Source organism: Labeo rohita, chromosome 19 (genome assembly GCF_022985175.1).
Source record: "Labeo rohita strain BAU-BD-2019 chromosome 19, IGBB_LRoh.1.0, whole genome shotgun sequence".
Taxonomy (NCBI): domain Eukaryota; kingdom Metazoa; phylum Chordata; class Actinopteri; order Cypriniformes; family Cyprinidae; genus Labeo; species Labeo rohita.
This window is the reverse complement of record NC_066887.1, coordinates 24,237,736-24,263,259: the sequence shown is the minus strand read 5'-3', so window position 1 is coordinate 24,263,259 and position 25,524 is coordinate 24,237,736. Positions and strand designations below refer to the sequence as shown.

At 34.7% G+C, this 25,524-nt stretch overlaps 1 protein-coding gene across 4 annotated transcripts in view; it reads left to right on the top strand.

Annotated features, from left to right (window-relative positions):
• grb10a (growth factor receptor-bound protein 10a) overlaps window positions 1-25,400 on the top strand; it is a 71,425-nt gene extending 46,025 nt beyond the window's left edge. For 3 of the 4 annotated variants that reach the window (XM_051136348.1, XM_051136349.1, XM_051136350.1), the window contains 12 exons: window positions 9,525-9,681; window positions 12,661-12,776; window positions 15,918-15,992; window positions 16,250-16,387; window positions 16,684-16,794; window positions 16,979-17,077; window positions 19,160-19,237; window positions 19,671-19,787; window positions 19,869-19,935; window positions 20,050-20,137; window positions 20,222-20,315; window positions 22,116-25,400. In XM_051136348.1, the coding sequence (XP_050992305.1) occupies window positions 9,525-9,681; window positions 12,661-12,776; window positions 15,918-15,992; window positions 16,250-16,387; window positions 16,684-16,794; window positions 16,979-17,077; window positions 19,160-19,237; window positions 19,671-19,787; window positions 19,869-19,935; window positions 20,050-20,137; window positions 20,222-20,315; window positions 22,116-22,262 (1,287 nt within the window). In that variant the 3' untranslated portion in view covers window positions 22,263-25,400. Of the gene's footprint in view, window positions 1-8,415; window positions 8,805-9,524; window positions 9,682-12,660; window positions 12,777-15,917; window positions 15,993-16,249; window positions 16,388-16,683; window positions 16,795-16,978; window positions 17,078-19,159; window positions 19,238-19,670; window positions 19,788-19,868; window positions 19,936-20,049; window positions 20,138-20,221; window positions 20,316-22,115 lie in introns of those variants that run through there. The other variant, XM_051136351.1, reaches the window with a different exon arrangement.
• Window positions 25,401-25,524: the final 124 nt, after the last annotated feature.

Here is a 25,524-nt window from a genome sequence, read left to right as displayed (position 1 = left end):
ATTTAGCAGAACCTCTGCCAAAAATCTCCTCCCAGGTGACCCATTAAAGGTTTGCACTGTGAAATGAGACGCCATTGCAGCGGAGTTGAATATGTCTGTGCGTGTGGATCCTGTCTCCACCCTAGTGTACACTCAACACCAGTTTTCTTCGGTTTGTGTGCCAGGACACACTACAAAACATACACACACTCTCACACACTGGCCAGTCAGCTGACTGCAACACAAACCCCTGAGAGATGACATGGGCCAACATTACTGAAAACATCAGCATGAGAAAATGATCCTCTCCTCAGACTACCCTTGTCCCTCTTGATTCTTATTTCTTCTCAAGTGGTATCTTTATCTCTGGTCTTTTGATGTTGGTTAATTGGAAAATTACATTTCAGAAGAAACAATGTACTGACTCATGATGATTGCTGGAGCTTGATATTGTCTGTGGAGTGAGACGGACACTGAGGACCATGGGATAAAAAATTTCAGAGCGGTTTCGGTCCTAGTGCCAGACTATAGCTTCATATGCTGGGTTTCAACCTTTTTATTCTAATTCTATTGTAATTTTTTTTTTTTTTTTTTTTTTTTCTTTTTTTGTGTGTGTATTTAATCCCTTTCTAACAATGACTGTATGATTTTGATATCCGTCTTTTCACACTGAGGACAATTGAGGGACTCATTTGCAACTATTACAGAAGGTTCAAACACTCACTGATGCTCCAGAAGGAACAAACATGCATTAAGAGCCAGGGGGTGAAAACTTTTGAATGAAGATGTGTACCTTTTTTTTTTTTTTTTTCTTCTTTCTTATTTTGCCTAAATATCTTGCCCTTCAGAAGCTACAGAAGATACCTGAATGCTTCCCGGAAGACAAAATAAGTTACATTTACCCTGATCTTCAAATTTAAAAAGTTTTCAGCCCCCGGCTCCTAATGCATCGTTTTTCCATTTTCTTAAAATCATACAGTCATTGTTGGGAAGTGTTCAAATACACAAAAATGCTTAAAAAGCAAAGAATGTGTAAGACCTGAAGTTTTTTGCTGAAGAACAGCAGGCAGTTTAACTGTTCAGGACAAACAAAGGTTTATGAACAACTATCACCAAACCAAAAAAATAAACAAACAAAACAGCTGTGGATCATTCAAGTAACAACACGGTATACAGTATTCAAAATCAACTTTTGAATGGGCTAATTTTTTTAACTTCTATTATTATATTCTCTTATGGACTATATGTAAATGTCTTTTATGTGAAATATCTTATGCAGGTCAGTACTAAATAAAAAATAACATGCATTTTGTATGATCCTTCTTATTTTGGTAAAATAATGAACATTTAGCAGATTCTGCAAGGTGTATATAAACTTTTTACCTCAACTGTATTTATTATTAATGTGCAGCGAGGTTCAGAATTAATCGGTAATTAATAATTAAGTGAAATATTTAAATTTAGGTTTTGGAATTTTTCTTTTCAAATCAACTATTTTAATAATTTTTAATGCAAGTCTTTCAAATAGCGTGTGTGTATCTTTCTGTATATATTTATATATAGAGTCACCTCTCCTTAAGGAGATTTGCGTATCGTTCATCTCTGTTTTTATCCTTTATTAATCTGGGTTTGTTTCCACTTGCTGATAAACTGTCAAACACGTTGGGTTGCACAAACATGTCTCTCTCTGTATCTCACACACAGACTGGCTCCTCTCCATGAAACCTGAAACTTCCAAAGCTGTCACTGACTTTTATCCCCTGAGATCTCTAAACAAAGGCGTGTGTGTGTATGTATGTCAGGGCAGGTTATATTTTTTGCCTGTGTGTGAATGTGGATTTTTACAGTATGTTTGTGATGTCGTTGAAAGGCAGGGTCAGTTAGAGTTCAGTAAACTATGGGTGGTAATAATTCGTGTGTTTCAGAGTACATGCGTGTACGTCAGGCCTGCGTGGGGTTAAAATCGAATTTGCTCTGTCTAGTTAAGTAATAAGAGTGAGGTGAGTGATCGCAGCACACAGGACTGTTTACAAATGAAGTTACGGGGCCGTATTTCCAGACAGCCACAGGTTTCTCATAGTCTTATGCACTTTTGTAATTTACTTATATGTTAGACAAGGTTTTATCATGCTGAATTCTACATTATTTTTTTTGGGCATTTTCCCATTTTTCTTAGACAGGACAGTGGAGATGAGACAGGAAGTAAGTGGGAGAGGGTGGAGGAGGGGTGTTGGAATCGGGAAAGGTCCACGAGGCACAACTGCACCATATGATGTCACACTGCCCACAAGGCTATTGGCGCCGACAGAATTCTACATTATTTCTATTTGAATGGATGGCTGTTTAAGTTGGATGGACCAATCCCGGTTATTCAGTCTGATAGCTTCTAGTTTCCAATGTCTTTGATCTTCCACTGTGGAGGTCAGTCTTGCTGAAGAGAGTTTGTACACTGCAGCCAGTCAGTTTAATTGGTTTCTCACCCACTTTTGCTCATGTATGCATACATGCATCTGTGTGATAGTGAGTGCACACACACACACACTCATAATCATGGTCAAACCCAGGGCAGTTTTTAGATGCACATGAGTTTGATTATGACACAGCATCGCATTGTACTAGCTCACACGCTCACTCACAGAAATGCTGAGTAAAGCCAGAGCTCACAACTCTTCAAAAGACTAAACTCAATCACCTCTGTCAGTCTGTCTGTCTGTCTGTCTATTTTACTATTTCTGTCTGTCTATATACTGTTCTGAGGATCATACAGTATATTCATATAACTATATATATATAACTGTATACCTGTCTAACTATATACCAGTTTAAGTATCTAACTGTACACCTTTCTAACTGTATTTGGGAGAGCAGGGTGAGTTGAGCCGGTTTTTATTTATGATGTGTTTAAAGTGAGCACATGACAGTAATGGCTCCAACTTAAATATGTACATAAATTTCAGGATGTGGAACATGCATGGGAATAATCACTTTGAATCTAATATAAACTGCTTTTAAAATATGGCTTTTCCAAAAAAAAAAAAAAAAAAAAAAAAACATTAAAAAATTATCTCTTGGCTCAACTTGCCCCCAACAAAGGGTATTAAACTGTGCCATTGATTATACTAAATTAAAACTGAGTATTTTCACTTGCTATATAAAAGGAAGATAAATTCAATTAAAATGACTTCTTAAAATTTGTGTGTGAGCCTTGAGATGGACTGACCATCCATGCAGGAAGTTTCCTCACCTGTGGCTCAAGACGCTGGGTTAGGATCCAGCTCCCCGCGACCCTATTAAAGATAGAGAGGTTTGGATAATAGGATGGATGGATGAATGACTTCTTAAAAGTTTTATTTAAAGATTAAGATCACAACTTTGAAGGCATTTCTTAAAATGATTTACAATTTTCAGAAAGAAAAGTTCAAATGGAAGAATTTAAGGAAACCTTTTTACCTTAACATAACTCAGAATAAGCAACTCGGAAAGTAAAATGCTGATTTGATCTAAAATTTGGTTGTAATTTTCAGTCAAAGAGAAGCAACAAGAGAAGCAATGCAAGTCTTCACTGTTTTCTAGTGAAGCGATAAGAAGAGGAGAAAAGAATTGGAAGTTGCCTGTGGAAGAATAAAACTTCTTAAAGACCTGCATCTTTGTTCTCTCCACTTTAGCCATGATGCCATTTAAGGCCTTTAGTCAGGTTTGGCTGGTTTTCACAACAAAACCAGCCCAATTGCTACTCAAAACTAGCTCAGTTGTGTTTCGGTGGGGGGTCCCCTGGTAAACATTGCTTTTAAAACATTTAAAATACACGTTTTTTTGGCGTGGTTCCCCTGGTAAAATTAGCATTCCAAGGGATAAATATTACATTTAGATTGTTAATTATTATTTCTATATAAAACAATAAATAAAATAAAATAAAATAAAATAAAATAAAAAAGGACTACAATTAACCTTAAACTAGGCTAATATTACTCAGCATCCCACTCATAAATGCTGCAGGGAAGTAAAATTTCATAACTTTAATGGCAAAGTTTTCTTCCACAAGGCCTATTTAAAATTTTAAACAAAACAATTTTAAAAATGTTTGATCTAAAATTAATGAAACGTAATGTAGAATTACAGTAAAATAATACTTTATAAGTAGTTATAAGAAGGCATGAGTCACTGGCTCAACTTACCCCAGGATGTCTGTCTCAAATTACCCTACACTTGCCATTTTAACAAACTCCACTTCCAGAACAACTCGCCCCCTTGTCATTTAAGATGTTCATGTCTTTCTGTCTTCAGTCGTAAAAAAAATTATGTTTTTTGAAGAAAGCATTTCCGGATTTTTTTCCCATATAATGGACTTCAATGGTGCCCCGATTTTGAACTTGCAAAATGTAGTTTAAATGCAGCTTCAGAGGGCTCTAAACAATCCCATCTGCGGGAGAAGGGTCTTATTTAGCAAACGATCAGTAATTTTTTTTAGAAAAATAAAAATTTGTATACTTTTTAAACACAAAAGCTTGTGTAGCACAGGCTCTGGGATGCACGTTCATGACGCTACGTACTGTGGAACACGTCGAAAGGTCACTCGCGACGTAGGCGGAACTAGCAGACCCAGTGTTTACAAATCGAACATGCAAAGACTAAGGAAGTGGAAGTAAGAAGTCAATACTTACTCAATACAGTTTTTCGCCATACTCTACCTTTTCGAGCAGAGTACACAGATGATGAACTTAGATGTGATTCCATAGTACATAGCGTCGTGGACGCGCATCCCAGAGCTAGTGCCACACAAGCTTTTGTGCTTAAAGTATAAAAAAATTTTTTTCCGAAAAAAAGTGACAGATCGTTTTGCTAGATAAGACCCTTCTTCCATGGATGGGATTGTTTAGAGCCCTTTGAAGCTGTATTTTAACTACATTTTGTAAATTCAAATTGGGGCACTATTGAAGTCCATTATATGGAAAAAAAAAAAAATCCTGAACTGCTTTCTTTTCTGCCATAATTTCTTTACGACTGAAGACAGAAAGACACAAACATCTTGGTTGACAAGGGGTTGAGTAAAATATTTGTAAATTGTTGTTCTAGAAGTGGACTTCTCCTTAAATATGAATGTTTCAATCTGTAAGGACAGTTTTTATGGATTAGTTTACTTCCAGAACAAAAATGTACAGATAATGTACTCACCCCCTTGAAAAACAGCACATGTAATGGACGTCTAGGGTGCCCCCAAATTTGAACTTCCAGAATGCAGTTTAAATGCACCTTCAAGGGGGTTTAAACGATCCCAACCAAGGAATAAGGGTCTTATCTAGCGAAACGATCAGTTATTTTCATTAAAAAAAACAAAAAAACATTTTATTTACTTTTTAACCTCTGTATGAACAGTTTTTGTTCCAATCATGACAGTTAGGGTACGTCTAAAAACTCCCGTCTCATTTTCTCCTCCAACTACAAAATTACCACTGAAGAAAAAAAGACATGAACATCTTGCATGACAAGGGGGTGAGTAAATTACCTGTAAATTTTTGTTCTGGAAGTGAACTAATCATTTAAGGTTAAAATGCATAATAAAACTTTCTAAAGCACAAATGTGATATTTTTTTCAAATTTCTCAAAAAGCAGTCTGTGACCTGTTTCTTGAGCTTAAATGTAGTTACCAATTATTCAATGGGCCTCTCTAACAATAACATGGATAAGTCTTCAAATATTTGTTGTCACATCATCAATTTTGTTTACGGTTGCCTAGAAACAAGAGGTGGCTCAACTTCCCCACAGGCTCAGATCACCCTGCCCTCCCCCAAATGCCCCAAACTAACCATATTTTTGGCAGCCTAACTGTTTTTAACTGTCTAACTATATTGAACTGTGTAACTGTCTGTCTAACCATACAACTGTGTTCCTGTCTATATAACTCTATATAATCTCTATCTGTGCATATATAATCACAGAAATACTGCCCATATACTCTGACCTCTGTTCTATTTTTGGATTACCTCTCCCCTCGTTATACAAACTGTGAACAATGCCTGAACAACCCTCTATTAACTCCAAACAAACACTTTGTTGCCATGTGACCCTCAGAATGTTTGCGAAACCTTTATTTAACATTTAAAGATCCTCCCACGTGACCCGCAGAGGCGGGACGGAGGAGTGGAGAGCAAACGTTTGCTCGTAGCCACATGATTGTGAGGATGCGTTTGAACAACACTGGGTAAATGCTCTTACGTCGTAAAGCTTGTAGAAAATAGCATTTGCAGCCATAGAATGAGCAATGAAACAATGAAACAATGCCCTGCAAACCGTTTCCACTGCCATAATGTTCTTGCCAATAACTCAACCCCCAACATCCTTTTCTTCATGGTGTCGAGTCGGATTACATGATACTGTTCTCTTCTGTCTGAAAGGACAGAACATTGTGTGTTTTTGAATTTGTTTTTTTTATTCTTTACAGCACTCAAAATGAACACGTACATGCTTCAAATAGTGAGAAATGGTAAGGTATTGAGAATGTGGAGTATGAGAAAGAAAATCACTAGTTTTGCTGGGGAAGTGTTGTGGGAGGAGGGATTTTGCTGGGATTTGGCCTCTGTTGTGTGTGTTTAAGAAACACTCTCCAGTTGTGATATGCTGAGTTTTGAGAAAAAGAGAGGGAACGGTTTTCTTTGGCTGTGGAGTTCAAAGCCAAACTTCAGGGGGGAAATGGGAGTGAAAAAAAGAATGAGAACAAAATCTCACTCTGTGTGTGTGTGTCGTGAGAGCTGGATGTGGGGCTCTGTCTCAAGGCTTTCTGAGAACCAGAGAGAATTTGAAACTTTGACAGAAGCCAAGGCAAAGTTTGATGTGGGGGAGAAACCGAGAGCAAGGTTGTGGAAAAGAGAGAGGGAGAGACAAAGGGAGGGATGATGGAAGGTAAGGGAAGATGAAGAGGAAGAGGTGGAAAGGGATATGTAGAGGAAGAACTGTTGTTATTGGTATGTGCATTTCCCAAAGCCAGATATAAAATAAAGAATATAAAATGTGCACAAACGTAATGAAATCAGCATGAATTATTTAATATTTATTTATTTTACTTTACAGTTTTCATTTAATTTAGTATTCCATTAAACTATTTATATACAATTATATACATTAAATAAAGTAAAATGTTTATATACATTTTAAATGTTTGATTAATGGCTAATGTTGATTGTTTTAAGAAATACTAAAGGTCTTAAGTTTAACACCAGTTATATATTTTTTTTATTATTTTATTACAAAATTTTCTGTTTTAGTTTTATTACTTTATATACAGTATTGTATTATATATAAAATAGTGTTTTTATGCTACAATTTTAATTTAGTATTCCATCGAAGTATATTTACGATACTTTTTCAAAACTAAAATAAATAAATAATGTAAAATAAATCATAAAATGTTGTAATAAAATAAAAATAGATTGGAGTGTGTGTGTGTGTGTGTGTGTGTGTTTATGTATGTATATATACTTTACAATTTACATTTAATTTAATTTAGTATTCCTTTACAACCATTCCATTACAGTATATTTATTACACTTTTAATACTAAAATAAATAAATAATGTAAGATAAATCATAACATTTTGTAAAAAAACTTTAAATGATAGTATTTTATTTATTTATAGATTAATTATTTGTTTTATTTTAGTTTTAAAAAGTGTAAATATATACTTTAATGGAATACTAAGTAAAATGAAATGTGAATTGTAAAGTGAAACTTTATTATATATATACAACACTTAATAATATGTAATAAAATAAAACTAATCTTAATTTAGTAATAAAATTACACACACACACACATATATATATAATGTGTGTATGTATGTATATATATGTATGTGTGTGTGTGTCATTATGTTTATAACTGCAATTGGGGTATTTTGATCAAGTAAAAATAACTACATAAGAAAAAACACAGCTAACTAACACAATAAAACAATAATAACAATAAAAAACATGATTTGTGAATATCAAATAATCTAATCCTAATTTTGTTGGCTAATGTTGATTGTTACATTCGTTTTTTTTTTTTCAACAAATTCTGAAGGTCTCAAGTAATATTTTTTTTTTATTTATTACTAAATTTTCTGTTTTACTTCTTTTTACTAAAAATATATTTAAAATTGTATATAAAATGTGTCATACAGGCAAATGTTTATTACACTTTTAAAAGTAAAATAAATAAAGTAAATTAATTTTATTACTAAATTAGTAATAGTGTTTTTTACATGTATTTTTTTTTATATTGTAAAGCAGTCTCATCTGCAAATGACCGTAAAGTAATTCTATTATCTCAGTCACATTATCTATGATGTTTGCCATCATTGACGTCAGCTATATTTGAACTATTTGAACTAGATTCAACAGTGGCCATTCATTTTCTTTGTTGAGGCTGTCCCTTCCCATGTAATCTCTTTTGTTCCAAGGAAGAATAAAAGTTATGTTTGGAATGACTAAATAAAGTGAAACCCGTTCTAAGAATTATATTGACAAATTGAAGCCCTAGTCATCTCTCTCATCTCGCAGCTTAATCCACAAGAGCATTGTAAGACACAAGCTGCTTGTCAGCTGAGTCTCTCTCCCTCTCTTGTTTCAGCAACTCTCTCGGTCTCATCTCAACCCTCTGCCCATTCTCAACTCCTCTCATCCTCTCGCTTTCTTTCCTCCTCCCCTTCTCTCCTCCCTCTTTCTCTCCCTCTCTCTCTAACTCACTCCCACACTCTCTCACTCTCTCTCGCCGCGTGAGTGAGCAGAGGTAGTCTCAGAGTGAAAATGCCATCGTGTTCGCCGGACTGTTGCTTGTATCAGGCAGTAGAGGTAAGTCTGATAGTAACTACTTTTTCCAAGAAAACTACACATCTTGCAGATGCCAGTGTGAAACATTTCAAATGCAGTCATGCAGGTCATCTTTGTGCATCAATTGCACGCTACTGTTAGCTTCTGTGTTTTTACTTTGTAAAAAAGTGTGTTGATAATAATTACAGTTGCAAATGTTTGCTTTGATGCACAAATGCATGTGTCCAGTTGTGCACTTGCACATGCATTTAAATAATTTCTTGTTTTGCGTGCACGCTCACTGGAAGAATTTCTTACTTTTCTCTTCCTTTCTCTTTATCTGGGCCGTCTGGCGTTCACGTGAATTCTGCCTCTTAATGGAGTATATCCTCTTGTGAGTGCGTGTTCAAGTCAGTCATGCTTATGAGCGCCGGGCTCCATCTAAACACGATAAGAGTCCATGTGGATTGATCTGAGGAGCATATAAACAGAGATATGCATGGTTTGCAACAACAAAAACGAACTTTTTCCCCCCTCCATCTTTGATATCTGAAAAGTTTGTATTTAAATCCCATGCATCCATTTGAGATGAAGTTGCTAAGTTGTCGAAACACGAACTGCGTAATTATCCCGTCTGGAGGATTGTGCGAAAGTGTGTCTGTAATTGTTGGACAAATTAGTCTCATCGAGAACATCGCCTTGAGGTCATATTAAGCAACGTACGCATCTGTAATTGTCATTCTGTGTGTGTGTCTTGAACAGATCATCAAGGTTTTCAGCGAGGATGGTGTGGGAAAAGTTGTGGAAGTCCCCGCCGACATGACGGCGAGAGATGTGTGTCAGTTCCTGGTCTACAAGAACCACTGCCTAGATGACAACTGCTGGTCTCTAGTGGAGCATCATTCCCTGCTTGGTCTGGGTAAGCTGACATATGTGTACATTTATTTTCCGCGTCCGTATGACTTGTGCGTGCAGCACACACCCAGTCTAAGAGGACATGCTGTTCTGTCCGGGGACACTGGGTTCCCAGTGCACTGCACTTTGTGTAACAGGAAATCACCTTTCAGCAAGCCCAGACTCAGAGTCTTATATACACACACATATTTGTTCTCCTATTAACACTTAAGCTTTCAAAAAACGACTTTATGCGTCAATTTGTATGCGCAGCGGCTTGCAGAACGTCTAACCTGAAGGAAGGAAAAAGCAATCACGGTGCAGATGCTTTTGAGGAGATGAGCATGGAAAAGACAAAACTAACGCTTAATCTCGCAGGCAATCAATGAGGACACGTGTGGCTGCTGATTTCTCAGGCAGATTACAGATTAACCCTTGTCTAAATCATACTAAACAGATTTAACTCTGCCTGACCTTTAGAGATGCAGTCATTGCTCTCGTAGAGTGTTAAAAAGCTCTTTGACACAATTGGCTCTTTATTTTAATTCGTCCAGTTTTAAAGTCGTGACTTTTGCATGGGCGCTGATGGTATGATGTCATAACATTGACAGGGTGTGGTCTGTTTTGGTCAGCTGACATCTCTGGAGAGGCCGAGTATTTTGTGGTATAGTTGGATGTGTTCCCCTCATCGCTTCTGGAGACATTAGAGCGTCAACGTTACGGAAACCTTTTCGAAACGTTGCTCTTACGTAAGCCATTAGCAGAGAGACTCTGCTGACTTTGCTGCCATCAGCCCTCGGTGCAATCAAGCTAAATACATGACCTCATCCCTCTGCAATGCCTCTCGCTTTCCCTCGCTTTCTCTTTCGTACACAGAGTCATGCTCTCTCTCTCTTTCTCTCGGAGGAGTGAATTAGAGGATGAGGGATCAGATACACAACAGATACATTAGATGGGGTTTGAGCCAGTGCTTTATTGTCTTTGACATATGAGTGCTGCTATACTTAAGAAGCATAGACGTTACAGTGTACGGTTAATTTGGCTTGTTTTCTCATTATAGGGCATCATGTAGTGAGGGATTTTGAAAGATTTCATTTGACAGTTTTCAACTTGTCTGATCCTGCTGTTTAACTGGTAGAGCATGCTGTTAGCAACGCCAAGGTCACGGGTTTGATTCTCAGGGATCGTGCATAATGAACAAAAATGTACAGCTTGAATGTACTGTAAGACACTTTGGATAAAAGCTTCTGTCAAATGCATGAATTTAAATGTAATATTAAATGTTTAACACATTACTGCGTATTTCTGAGATATTTGGATTATTAAAAAGTATTAGAGCATCATATGTGAGATGATTTCATATATAACCATGTATAATAAGTGAACCCAGTATTAAATCAAGGAGTTAAAATAGATGACAATATATCGAATAGGTCACATAAGACTCACTCAATCATACTTTTTGAAAGGAAAGGAAGAGAAATCAGTCTGTGATTTAATATTTTTAAAGAAGTCTCTTCTGCTTACCAAGCCTGCATAAACTATTTGTGTGTGTGTGTTTATATGTTTATATATATATTGTAAATTATGTTGATTTGCTGTTCAAGAAACATTTTTATCATTATTATTATTATCAATATTTAAAAGAGTTTGTATCAGAGCACTTTGTATCAGAGCGTATGGGATTGTTGTGACCTCTGAAGCTGGGGTACATTAAAAAGTCTGTCAAGCCGACATTTTTATTTAATTTTTTTGCTAACCACTAAGCCATTGCAAAAAAAAAAAGCACATTTAAACAATGCATTTAATACATTTGGTCCAACAAATGTGTACACTGTATACATACATACATATAAAAACATTAAAACAAGAATATTTAAGTATTATATAGAATGCAAATATGTACACCACCAGGCAAAAGTTTTTGAACTGTAAGATTTTTAAAGTTTTTTTTTTTTCTTTCTTTTTTTTTTATAAAGATGTCTCTTCTGTTCTGCATTTATTTTGTAAAAATACAGCAAAAACTGTAAAATTTAGAAATAAATGTTACCCTTAAAAAAAACTGATTTCTATTAGAGTATATTTTAAAAGGTAATTTATTCCTGTGATTTCAAAGCTACATTTTTAGTATCATTACTTCAGTCACATCCTTTAGAAATCATTCTAATATTCTGATTAAATGATTAATGATCTGATTCTGATAAAAAGCTTTAAGCTTTATTTAGCAAGGATGCTTGAAATTGATCAAAAGTGATGACAAAAGATTTCCATTTCAGATAAATGCTGTTCTTCTGAACTTTCTATTCATCGAAGAAACCTGAAAAATCTACTCAGCTGTTTTCAGTATAATAATAATAATAATAAAGTTTTTGAGCAGTAAATCAGAATGTTAGAATAATTTCTGAAGGATCATGTGGCTGGAGTAATAATGCTAAAAAATCAGCTTTGAAATCACAGGAATAAATTACATTTTAAAATGTATTCTCATAGAAATCAGTTTTTTTTAAATAGTAAAACATATTTCAAAATGTTACTGTTTTTGCTGTACTTATACAAATAAATGCAGGGATGGTGAGCAGAAGACACTTCTTTAAAAAACTTTTGACTGGTGGTGTACAGAGATTGATTATATTATTTGCATTCTATATAACACTTAAATATTCTTGTTTAAATGTTTTATATGTATATATGTACACAGTGTACACATTTTTTTGGAAGAAATTATGCATGTATTAAATGCATTGTTTAAATGTGCCTTTTTTTTTTTTTTTTTTTTTACATGCTTTAACTACTGTGGCTTAGTGGTTAGCAAAAAAAAAAATGAAATAAAAATGTCCACTTGACAGACTTTTTAATATACCCCAGCTTCAGAAGTCACAACACATCCCATATGCTCTGATGCAAAGTGTTTTGCAATCTTCAAGTGATCCTATAAAAAACAATTACAGCAATAACGGCCACCTTGCCAGTAACTAACACCATTTTGATCTGTGTTTGAATACAGAGAGGTGCCTGGAAGATCATGAACTGGTTGTTCCTGTGCAGGCCTGCATGTCTCCAGAGAGCAAGTTTCTCTTCAGGAAGAACTACGCCAAGTACGAGTTCTTTAGAAACCCACTGGTGAGTTGTCACAGAGAACAACCGTTCCCCTTCAGCCCACCCATGTGTTTCCTTGCCTCTCAAGACCACCACTTCAAGCTTAAATCCTTTGAAATTAAAGTCTGATTATCCATGAAAATCTAGCTAAGAACACTTGATTCATGACCTGCAAGCTATAAATCCCTTAAATATGTAAATAACTCAACAAAAACGTCAAGTGGGAACATTCCTGTTTTCTATATGCAAGAAAAACCTCCTTGTTAATCCATTTCCAGCCATTCAAGCACGTCTTGTACGTGTTCCACCTCACTAAGCAAGTAACCTGCTTTTTTCTTATAAGCCAGTACTCAACACCCTTTAACTGATGGCAGTTTGACAAGTACATTTGAACCTGCGTCGTATAAGCATCTTCCGGCGTGAACGCTGTGAAACATTTTATCCTGCTCCGTAAGCCACGGACTTTTTGTACGCTTGGAAAAAATGTTCATGCAAAAGCTTAATCTTATTTGAGCCTGTGCTTTAGTACGGTATGTACAGTGTGTGTCAGCGCTTGAGGCATCTTTGGTCTGGTTAGTCCAAGTCTGTTTGACAGAGCACTTAACCTGCTCTTGGTAATCCGTGGCTTTGGCAAATGCTTAGTGCAACTCACCTAAATTAGCTTTAGATGAGCTTCAACTCATGTGTGTGCATGAATTCATGCATGTTTCTAACATGATCCTGTAACTCAACTGGTAAAGAGTCACGCCTCGATTTACTGGTTCTTCAAAAATTGTGGTGTTTATTAGTGTGATCAGCTAATCTATTTATTATTCATCTAAATGAATAATTAGAATTAAGTGTGTGTGTCTGTGTATGTATAATCTCAACAAGTTAGTGTTTTTAGGCATTTTACATTTATTACAAAATAATAACTCAAGACAGTAACAGTTTAAGCAATATATTTTATTTGTGACATCATGTTCAGCTATTCTTTTAATAGATTACTTTTAACTCAGAGATTGCGCTAGACTTTAACATTGTCCGTCATTTTGACAGACAGGGTCGTAAAAATTCTGTCATAATCTATTATTACCCATCATTTTAATTTTCATATTTTAATTAGAATAACACATTTAATTGCTTTTATTTTTGTTTTTAATTTACACTTTAGTTTTTAATCATGAACCTACAGGACGACAGTTCAGTGTTTAGAAAATACGCTAGGGCTGGGTGTAAAAAAAAAAAAATAAATAAAAAATGATTTCTCGATTTTAATAGATTCTCATTTTATTGAACCAATATTGATTCTAAAATCACAATCGTTCTCTTGGTCTATGCCGTTTTCAGTTGATAAATGGACAGTACATGAATAGCTTCCTAATGAATAGCAATAGGCTAGGCTTTGTGTTACTTTTGATATAAAACAAAGTCTCAGATTTCAAATTCTGTAAATTTTCTTAAGAAATTCAAGCAATAAATACCGTTTTGGTGCTCTTTAATGTGGCGTGATAGATTGTTGTAGCTTCTGTGTACTCGCCTGTGCGTAATCAAATGCATAAGAAAACATTCGTGACAGTTTCGTTTTTGTTCTGGATCCAGTGCTCTGATGCTACATTGGAGCGCACTCGCCACCAACCGGACAGGGGTGGGAATTACAGGTACAATTTTACAATAGATCACCCTCAGTGGAATCCGTCAAAATTACGGACGGCTTTCAGATTTTTCCGTCATTGATTTTTAAAAAAAAAATAAAAATAAAAATGCCAATGACGGTTAACGCGACCTCTGATTTAACAACTTTTTTTAGGGATGCACGATTTTATCGGACCGATATCAGAATCAGACGACAATGGCTTTAAATATAAATATCAGCATTGGCTCGATATGAAAAATTATGCCGATGTGTCTTGTCAATAAGTGGAATAACTCTGATGTGCTCCGGGTGAGTTAACGATTAGATCACGTCAGCAGATAGTTTTGAACACTGGCTGGTTATGTACCTATTCAAATATTGATTTTGGATCATTTTTAACCAAAAAAAAGTTACGCACTGCAGCTTTAAATAATTTTATATATACTGATTTATTCATCAATGTGTAATGTTGTTTTTGTTTTTTGTTTTTTTTTAACAAGTTATAAGCTCTAAAAGATGTTCACAATTTTTACAACCATTTTGCTTTAGACCATCTATAAATGTTAAATCTTACAATAAAATGTTAAGGTTACCACTGCATTTTTATGAAGAAAAAAAATGCAATGCTTGATATATAGTTTATATGTAGTTTTTTTTTCAAATCTTCAATCTACTGTCATTATAAAATAACTTTGTTTATTTAAGTCTAACAAATAAGTTATTAAAACTAACCGAAATAAAAATAATTTGCTCAGAATTTCTGCACAGGAGACACTTGGTGTTGTTTCCAAACAAAAGGAAATACATTGGTATCGGCATCGGCTATCAGCTAAAATTAGTTGAAAAATATCGGCATATCGGATATCAGCAAAAATCCAATATTGTGAATACCTACTATTTTTGAATTTTTTGGCTCATTAGTCATTTGATGATTACTCACTAAAAACTCCCACAGATCTTGTTTTTAGGCCATTTCAAGTCTTATTTTTATGTAACAAAGTATGTGTTATTTACTTATTTACTTTTTTTTTTTTAATTCGTCTTTCCATTAACGCCATTATATTGTTCATTCAGACCGATTCGCAAATGCGGAACCAATCACAGCCGATCATAACCAGTCATGTCCAATCATATCGCGATGGAGGCACTGCCTCCTCTCATGTGAATTTCCCCCATTTGATTCTCAGTTACCCCCCACCAAACTCACCGCACGTTTTAGGGTGTCTGTTAAAACTCAATGGGCTCGGGAGGCAAGAGAGACGTGGACTCGTATTGTAACTTTACCTGCTGAAGTTGCTGTTGAACAGTGTTTCTTTAGAAAACAAGTGATTTATATAACTTTTAATGCTATATTTTGTAATATTGCATTGTTTTATTTTTATATTACAAATGTTCAAATTATACGCTATATATATATAATGTATATAATATATCAGGTACATGCACTAGTTGTTCCATTACATTTCTCGTGAACTGTTGGCATGTGTTCAGTGCCGACGGTCTTTTTTTTTTTTTTTTTTTATTTCTCATCCTTTATCTTCCTCTCACAGAACTTCTTTCCGGAGCAGATGGTAGCGTGGTGTCAGGAAACGAATGGCTCTATCCCACAGTCACAGCTCTTACAGGTGAGGAAGACACGCAAATGGATCTGTGACACAGCAAAATCTCAAAATCTGGATTAGCCCACATTATGAACCCGTGCGTCACACTTGCATGACTGTTTGGAGCTGAATGAGCATTTTAGCAGATTCCAACAGCTTTTGAAATGCATCCTCGTGTCTTGCGATAGCAAAGAGGCCGCGCTACTGAAGCATGAAAGGCATCCAGGTTTGAAAAACTCATTTTCCAGATGGTCCTCTGCTTTTTTTCCCCTCCTGCACAGAATTTCTTGAATTCCAGCAGCTGTCCAGAGATCCAGGGCTTCCTTTATATGAAAGAGACGGGCCGCAAGTCCTGGAAGAAGCTCTACATGTTCTTGCGTCGTTCTGGATTGTACTACTCTACTAAAGGAATGTCTAAGGCAAGCTTCTCTTTAATATTATTATATTAATTCAAGTCTATAAATTTCACATGTATTTGTAAGCATTTTTATTTATTTTTTTGTTTTAGAATTTCAAATAAATATTTAAACATTGGTTATTGTAATGTTATAAGGAGCTTAAATGTTGTTGTTGTTATTATTATTATTATTATTTAATATTAATAGATACACCGTAAACAAACACATTTATGTTAATTTGTCAAATTTGCAAACATATTTGTTACTAATTTGTAATAATAGTTGTATTGTGATGAATTTGGAATTGGGTTGTTTAGGAGCCAAGGCACCTGCAGTTACTGTCGGACTTGGAAGAGAGCAATATTTTCACTGTGACGACAGGCAGAAAGATGCACAACGCGCCCACAGACTACCAATTCTGCATTAAGGTGAGCAGGATGACGGTCAGTAAATTCAAAATCTTTGACATTGAGAAGGCATGGCTGGCACAATTTCAAAATCAATGATTTTCCCCTTTAAACAACTACCCATGCCTCACCTGGTACAGTGCATGCTAGTCCTTATTAACTTGAGTGCCTTGATTTGACAGTTGATATCTTGCTTGATTGACAGCCCAGTAAGGGCAGGACAGAACTGAAGGAGTTGAAGATGCTGTGTGCCGAGGACGAGCAGAGCCGAACGTGCTGGATGACTGCTTTCAGACTGCTCAAGGTATACAGTAATAACAGAAAAATTATGATATATTATTACAATTTAAAAGAACTGGTTTATATTTGAATATATTTTAAAATGTAATTTATTCCTGTGCTGGTAACACTGAATAATTTTAGCAGTCATTACTCCAGTCTTCAGTCATTCTGATATGCTAATTTGGTGCTCATTTCTCATTATCATCATTATTTAAAATGGTTGTACTGCTTAATATTTTTATGGAAATTAAGATAAATTATAAATGTCTTGACTGACAGTTTTGGACAATTTAATGCATCCTAGCTGAATGAATGTATTATTCCTCACAAGCTTATTCAGCATGCACCATATTTATTTATGTATTTTTATTTTTATTGTGTGAATCTTATTATAGGTATATAAATAAGGTATATAAAATTAATATATACTATAAAACATTAATATAATATTTTATTATTAGTAGTATTATTATTATTATTGTGCTTAATATTTTTATGGAAATCAAGATACAGTTTTAGGACTCTGATTCATAAGAGTTAGATTATTCAAAATAGATTTTTTTTGTAACATTCTAAATGTTTTACTGTCAATTTTGGACAATTTAATGCATGCTGGCTAAATAAATGTATAGTTTTTTTTTTTTTTGTTTGTTTATTTTTTGTTGTTGTTTGCTAGGAATCTTATTATAAAAGTATGTAATTTTATTATTATCATTATCTTCATTATTATTATGCTGCTTAATATTTTTATGGAAGTCAAAATATAGTTTTTTAGAATTCTCCAATTAAAAAGTTCATTTGTTTATTTGAAATGCACCATATTTATTTATTTATTTATTTATTTATTTATTTTGCTAGGAATTTTTTGTTATAAAAGTATATAACATTTATTATTGTTAATATTTGTAATATTATTTTATTATTAATATTTTTATTATTATGCTTAATATTTTTTAATAAAAAAGTTAGTTTTTTCGAAATATATTTTATTTTGATATTCTAAATGCCTTTACTGTAAATTTTGGACAATTTAATGCATGCTGGCTAAATAAATGTATATTTTTTGTTTGCAAGGAATCTTATTATAAAAGAATATAATTAATAATAATAATATTATTATTATTATTATTATTATTATTATCATTATTTTATGCTGCCTAATATTTTTATAGAAATCAATCAACATACAGTTTTTTTCAGGATTCTCTGAATAATAAAAAAATGATATATAAATATATGTATTTTTTAAATGTCTAAATGTCTGTATTGTCAGACAATTTAATGCATCCTGGCTGAACAAATGTATTATTCCATATTTTATTATTATTATTATTATTATTTTTTTTTTTTTTTTTTTGCAGTATTCTAAATGCCCTTACTGTCAGTTTTGGACAATTTAATGCATGCTGGCTAAATAAATGTATATTTTTTGTTTGCAAGGAATCTTATTATAAAAGAATATAATTGTAATAATAATAATAATTATTATTATTATTATCATTATTTTATGCTGCCTAATATTTTTATAGAAATCAATCAACATACAGTTTTTTTCAGGATTCTCTGAATAATAAAAAAATGATATATAAATATATGTATTTTTTAAATGTCTAAATGTCTTTATTGTCAGACAATTTAATGCATCCTGGCTGAACAAATGTATTATTCCATATTTTATTATTATTATTATTTTTTTTTGCAGTATTCTAAATGTCTTTACTGTCAGCTTTGGACATTTTTGTTTGCTAGGAATCTTATTGTATAAATATATAAAATTATTATTATGCTGCTTAATATTTTTAAGATAGTCATGATTTTTTTTTTCCAGCATTCTCTCATAATAATTAATTTGTTTATTTGAAATAGGTTTTTTGTAACATTATAATAAATTGAATACATCCTGGCTGAATAAATGTACTATTCCTCACAAGCTTATTTTAGCATGCACCAGATTTTTTAAATACAATAATTATTATTATCTGTGAACATTTTAGATTTTTGTAATTTAGCAGATTTGTGGTGAACAAGCTATCCTTCAGATATCTCTCCACACAAACTCTTGCCCATTCTTGTTAACTCACAAACACACTTTTTTTCTTCCTAGTTTGGAATTCTCCTATATCAGAACTACAAGAGCCCACACCAGAGAAAGACCGCCATATCAAACTTCACCACTCCTGTGGTAAGAAACGCATTAATATGTTTCTCAGCGCTGACTCTCTAGTGCACTTGATGGGTTAAATGTGCCGCTTTCACGCTTCTGTGAGTCCACCTAGTATTACATGCACCCCGTGTGCTGTTCAGGAACACTCTTGCTGAGAGTTCACTTAATCTGCTCATAACAGTATGAACAGCGTCCTAATGAAGCGTGCGGCTATAGATTCCTTTACGCCGATTTGCATCGGGAACTTTCATGCAGGGGAAACATATGAACACAGTGGTTGCTGTAGGGATTCATTTAGAAGGTATTTAATAAGGCTTTAAAGTTTTAATTAGAGAGGTGTAATGCTGATATAGTGAGTTGTAGGATTTGTTACTATGCCTATTTTTACATGTAAATGAACACTTGTAAAGCAATAAACAACTGATCAAGAGTAATATTGTTTACACCATAGCGGAGTGTGTCCGAGAATTCTCTGGTGGCTATGGATTTCTCAGGAAGGACGGGTCGTGTGATTGACAACCCTGTGGAGGCTCAGAGCGCTGCCATGGAAGAGGGACACACTTGGAGAGTGAGTAGTTGGATGCATGTACACTCAAGGTTTTTTAGGGATTTTTATTGATTTATAATAATTTTTAAAATCTCTTTTCAGAAACGGAGTCAGAGAATGAATGTTTTGGGAAGCCCCAGTCCTCTACATCCCTCGCCATTAAGCTCAGGTGTGTGCTGCAGAATTTACGTGCTGTTTAGCAGTTTCAACACTACTTGATTTAAGTGGTACCTCAATAGAAATAACAATATTTCATGCCAGTAAATGTGCACTTTGTTTTTAGTTATCCACAGGACACAGTTATGGTTCCACGGCCGCATTATGAGAGAGGAGTCCCACAGGATGATTATGCAGCAGGGCCAAGTTGATGGGTATGACTTTTTCCACATTTATAGGCAATATTAATTGCTGTTTTATAAGAGGGCAGTAAAATTAATCAGTGTTTTGTCTCACAGGTTATTCCTTTTGAGAGACAGCCAGAGCAACCCAAAAGCATTCGTTCTCACACTGTGCCATCATCAGAAGATTAAACACTTCCAGATTTTACCTGTGAGTCCCTAACAAACACTCAATACAAAACTGCCTTTTGTATGTGTAAATGTTAGTGTTCATTTAGTTAACAAAACTATGACTAAAACGAGACGACAGTAAGGTCAGTAAACGATAACTGTTAATTATATCAACATGCTATTTCGTTGACCAAAAAAAGATGAGACTAAAATGTTCAAATAATAAAAACTTAACCAAAATCTTTTTATTCTCATCAAAAAAAGAAACTAAATCTTATTGCGGTCTGCTGCACATGCCTCTACTAGTGAGCGTTCGTGTGTGTGGTTGCCAGATATCAAGAGTTCAATTCCCAAATCAGAGCTTCTCTGTTACAATTATTTTTTTTATTTATTTTTTTCTCCACTGTGGCAGCGCCGCTGCAGATGATCTGAAAACACCGACAAACCAGCTGGAGTTCAGTGATCTAAATGAAAGTGTCACTCAGCCAGTCTGTGTTCTGTCAGGAGATCTCGGCTATATTGTTTGTGACTGTGGTTGCTGAACAAATGCACTTACTCAACTGCTGTTGTTTTAATAGAGAAACATTGGCTGTTGCAATTTGTAATTATTGGAATTACTATTAGGAATTTTTTTTTTTTTACATCTTTCATTTGTTTTACGAGTTTTCATGTAGACAGAGAGCGCACATAAGACTTTGATATTAATTTATATAATAAATAGCCTGTAATAAATCAGTACATTAGATGAGGTAAAATAAACCATGTGTATGAGTCCAAAGCCAAAGTGCAATGTCTGAAATGTAAAAGTATATTTCTCAAATGGCAACAATCATAATTATAATTTGGAGCAAAAAAAAAAAAAAATTAAAAATAAATAAATACATATCTCTGTGGAAGCACACTGAATAAGCCACTGAATAAAAAATAAAAACGGTAACTTTTTATCTCACAATTCTGACTTTTTTTCTCAAAATTGTGAGATATAAAGTCAGAATTGCAAGTTATAATGTCAGAATTGTGATATAAAGTCAGAATTACGAGATATAAACTCGCAATTCTGACTTTTTTGTCTCAATTGCAATTTTGTATCTTGCAATTCTGACTATTTTTGTCGCAATTGCGAGTTTGTATCTCCCAATTCTGACTTTTTTTTCTCAGAATTATGAGTTACAAACTTGCAATTGCAAGTTATAAAGTGCAGTTATAAGGAGAAAAAAAAAAAAAACTAATGTTCAGAGAATTGCGCGTTTATATCTCACAATTCTGACTTTATAACTCGCAATTGCAAATTTATGTCATGCAATTGTGATTTTATTTCTCAGAATTGCAAGTTTATATCACGCAATTCTGACTAAAACTAGACTAAAATGCTGAGACTTTTAGTCGACTAAAACTTGACTAAAAAAATATTTTTGTAATTTTTGTGAAAGCAAATTTATCCAGGTCTAATATTATATTTTGTGCAAGTTAGTGAATTTGCTGTATGTAAAGACACTTTTTGTAGCCCCAAATAAGGCATGGATTATTAAATGAAACATTATTATAATTGTATTATTATTTGTACTTAATTAGTAACTACATTTTTGTCTAATAAAATAATAATTTTGTATTATTTATATAAAATGCTGTATGTAATTTATAAAAATATATTATACAAAAAAAAGGAATGGAATTCACAGTAATTCACAGTTTACCCCAGTCACCCTAACATTGTCACATTTTATATGTAAGATTGTGTATCTACAGGCTCTTGTTATCTTGACATGAGAGTTTAGTGATTTAAAAATTGATTCACTCATTTTAAAAAAACTTATTTTCTACCTCTTTCTCTCTCTGGCAGTTTGAGGAGGACGGCCAGGTCTTTTTCAGCCTTGATGACGGTTCTACCAAGTTCACAGACCTGATCCATCTGGTAGAGTTCTACCAGCTCAACAGGGGTGTCCTGCCCTGCAAACTCAAACACCCCTGCACCATGGTGGCCTTATGACCCCCTCCTGATCCTTACAACACAACACACACAAAAAAGTAACTGAGAAACTGGATGCTTTTTTTTTTTTTTTTTTTTTTTTTTTTTTTTTTTTAATAATAATAATTTCCAGTCATTTTCATAATAAGCTGACGCAACCCATGGGCATGAAAAAGGTTTTTCTCACTGCTATGGGATTAGCATGGAAACGTTTGGGAATAATTACGGGACAAGATCAACTTCCCAGACACCCTGTCCTTTGGTTTTTGACAAGGGTGCCTGCTTTTTTTTTTTTTTTTTTTTTTAAACAGTCTCTGTGGTGATATTCATGAACTTTTACTGAAATCAAGACATTTTCATCATTCAGGACATGACACTAGACACACACACACCCCCCCCCCATAAGCTGATCGGATCGGGACGGTCGTTTCGTGTGGTGTGTCTGCGGGGACTTGCATTGCAAAAAGTTACTTGATGACGATTGATATGTATTATGTTGTTTCCTACCTGAACATTTTGCACTCTCAAGCTGAAAGCAGGTGATCAGCTTCATCCTGAGCTTACCGCAACAACTGTTACCCATTTGCCTTCCTCCTACAGTTCACCCTTTCATTTTTTTTGTCCTCTTCCAAACTCTTCCTGGGGATTCCCTTTGTAATGATGGGATTAGCGCAGCACCGATGACAGTAATGACCACATGAGGTGGCACATCCTCAGCCAAATAATGTAACCCGGTCTTTCATACATGGCTTTCTCCATGTCAGTGAGGAGGGACTAGCCGCAAGGGGTAGCAGACTTGCACTTCAATAAATTATACTTGATTGCTATGCTTTACCAGCATAAGAATTAGTTAAGTTTGGAGTTCTAATCAAGCTTTGCCTTAAAGGAATGTTCTGGGTTAAATATAACTTAAGCTCCATCAACATGCTGTTGATTACAACAGAAAATGTACTTTGAAAAACAAAAAGCGTGTCGACAGTCACCTGCTTATAATGCGACTCCAGTTTTTTCACTGAGTTTGCTTTGTAAGTGAATTTCAGTCAGCTTATTCGATATACACATTCGAGTTCTGTCATAAATTACACTGTCACCGAGTCACACCGTAGATTAAAGGGACAGCTCACCCAAAAATTAAAATGTAGTCATTTGTCAAAATGCTCACCCTGTGTATGACTTCACTTTTCAGTGGGACACAAAATGTTTTTGTCCTTACAATAAACCTCAATGGGGTCCAAAACAGCATTGATTTATTATATGGACAAAAAGGGCATTTTCAATAATAGTTGATATATAATAAACATTCTAATATTTTCTTTTGTGTTTTCCACAGTAAAAATTAAGTCATGCAGGTAAAATTTTTTAATTTTGAGAAAGTCGTCCCTTTAAATTTAACTCAGATTGTAGAAATAGACAGAGGCAGACAGTAGTGAAGTATTTTTACTCTGCTTTAAAAGTACTTTATCAGTGTTTTTCTTTAGAAAACTTTACTTCACAACATTCTAAAGCATAATATTGTACTTTTTACTGCACTACGTTTCATATTAAATATCGTTTAATACTTATTTTAGAAATCTAGTACTTTCTTACTTTTACTCAAGTAAAAGTATTTAAGGATTTAGTTGAGTACAAGAACGTACTACATTTTTAATGTTCTTAAGTATTAAAGGTAAAACAACCACAACAATATCTTTTATTTATAAAATGTAGTGCAGTAAACGGTAAAAAAATACAATATTACGCTTTGGAATGTAGTGAAGTAAAAGTTTTCCAAAGAAAACGTTTTATATTTACTTGAGTCAAGTAAAAATACTTAACTACTGTCCACCTCTGGAAATTGAGTTTAGGTCGCAAGGGTTAACAATAAGTAACCACGATTTTTGAGAATTATCCATATCGTGTTAATCACTTGTTCGGTTTAGAAAGACAATGGCCTGTTTGAGCCCACTGAATTTTCGATTTTTCCTGTCAGGATTTAAGTATTTCTCTCCCGGCGTTGAAACGCCATATTGATTTTGCGTAGTTTCTATTTGGAGCCGTCAAAAGCTTGACTCGGGCCTTAAAGGGCCACTGAAACTTGACCCAGGCCTCTTTGGTATGGTGTATCCCACCCTGAGCACAATTCAAGAGGGTTGTTATTGGTTTCCTACACTGACTACAGGTCGTGTTACTTACCTAGCTATCAGTATAGCCCGAAGCTTAACAACTGCCTTTTCAAATCACTGTGCTGTTCTTGAGCCATGTTAAACCCCTAAAAGTGACAGGCCAGGCCCTGACCGAGCGCCTGCGAGGACTTTGCGAAGTCACGTCTCACGGGTGTGTCTGTAATCCTCCGGGGCTGCGTGACATAATGCGGTGAGGAGATTATCTCCCGTGCCAGCTTTGCAAAAGGAGGTTAGCGGCAAAGAAGCCGGTGTACGGTTACCTGCGGCGCTACTTCAGCAGTCTCCTGTCTGTCCCTGACGCCCGCCTTGTTACCCTTCCAACACTGGCCCAGCAAGACTAAGCTATGGTTTTATATGCTAACTCTGACAGCTGACTGTTATACTGCTGAGCTAGAACCACACGCGCCTAGGACGAGAGTGTGTACGATGCACACTGCGATTGTCGAACACTTTATGATACCACACAAGCACCTTTTTATTTTCACATACGATTCACGCTGTTTAACTTATGTGAAACGCTTTAAGAACGCGCTTCACCTCAGATGTTAGCTACGACTCTGATCTGCCTTATTTTACGTTAACGCTTCCGCTTCATACGTAAATCGACTTTGTAAATTGTTATGAAAAGTACAAGCTTCGCGCAATCAGTGTCAGGGATTGTCGATGGCTTTTCATTTAGTCACAGTTACAGCTTGCGTGAGTTAGACGGGGATGCTTAAAAACAAAGTATGTTCTAACTGGAATGCAAGTGTGAACGCTGATTTCGTGCCGTCCAGCTCAAGCTCAAAGTGTTTGGATGACGCTTTTTCTTTTTCATCAGACTTGTGCTGTTTGTGGCTCACAATGATGAAATGCCAAACATGCATTTGAAATTAACTTCCCCAGGTTTGATTATGATTTCGGTAGATTTGTTTTTTGAACACAGGTGACTGGAGAGCATTTCACATGTGTGTTTGGCTCATAATATATGCAGCTTTGTCTATTAGAAACATGGAAACAGTCACGCTCTTCTAAGTATGTGAAGCCTAAGGAGAGGTAGTAGATCTAACACTGTATTAAAACACCATCTATGACTATATAAATGTGGTTCGCTCCAAAACAGAATGAAGATGTTGTGCATA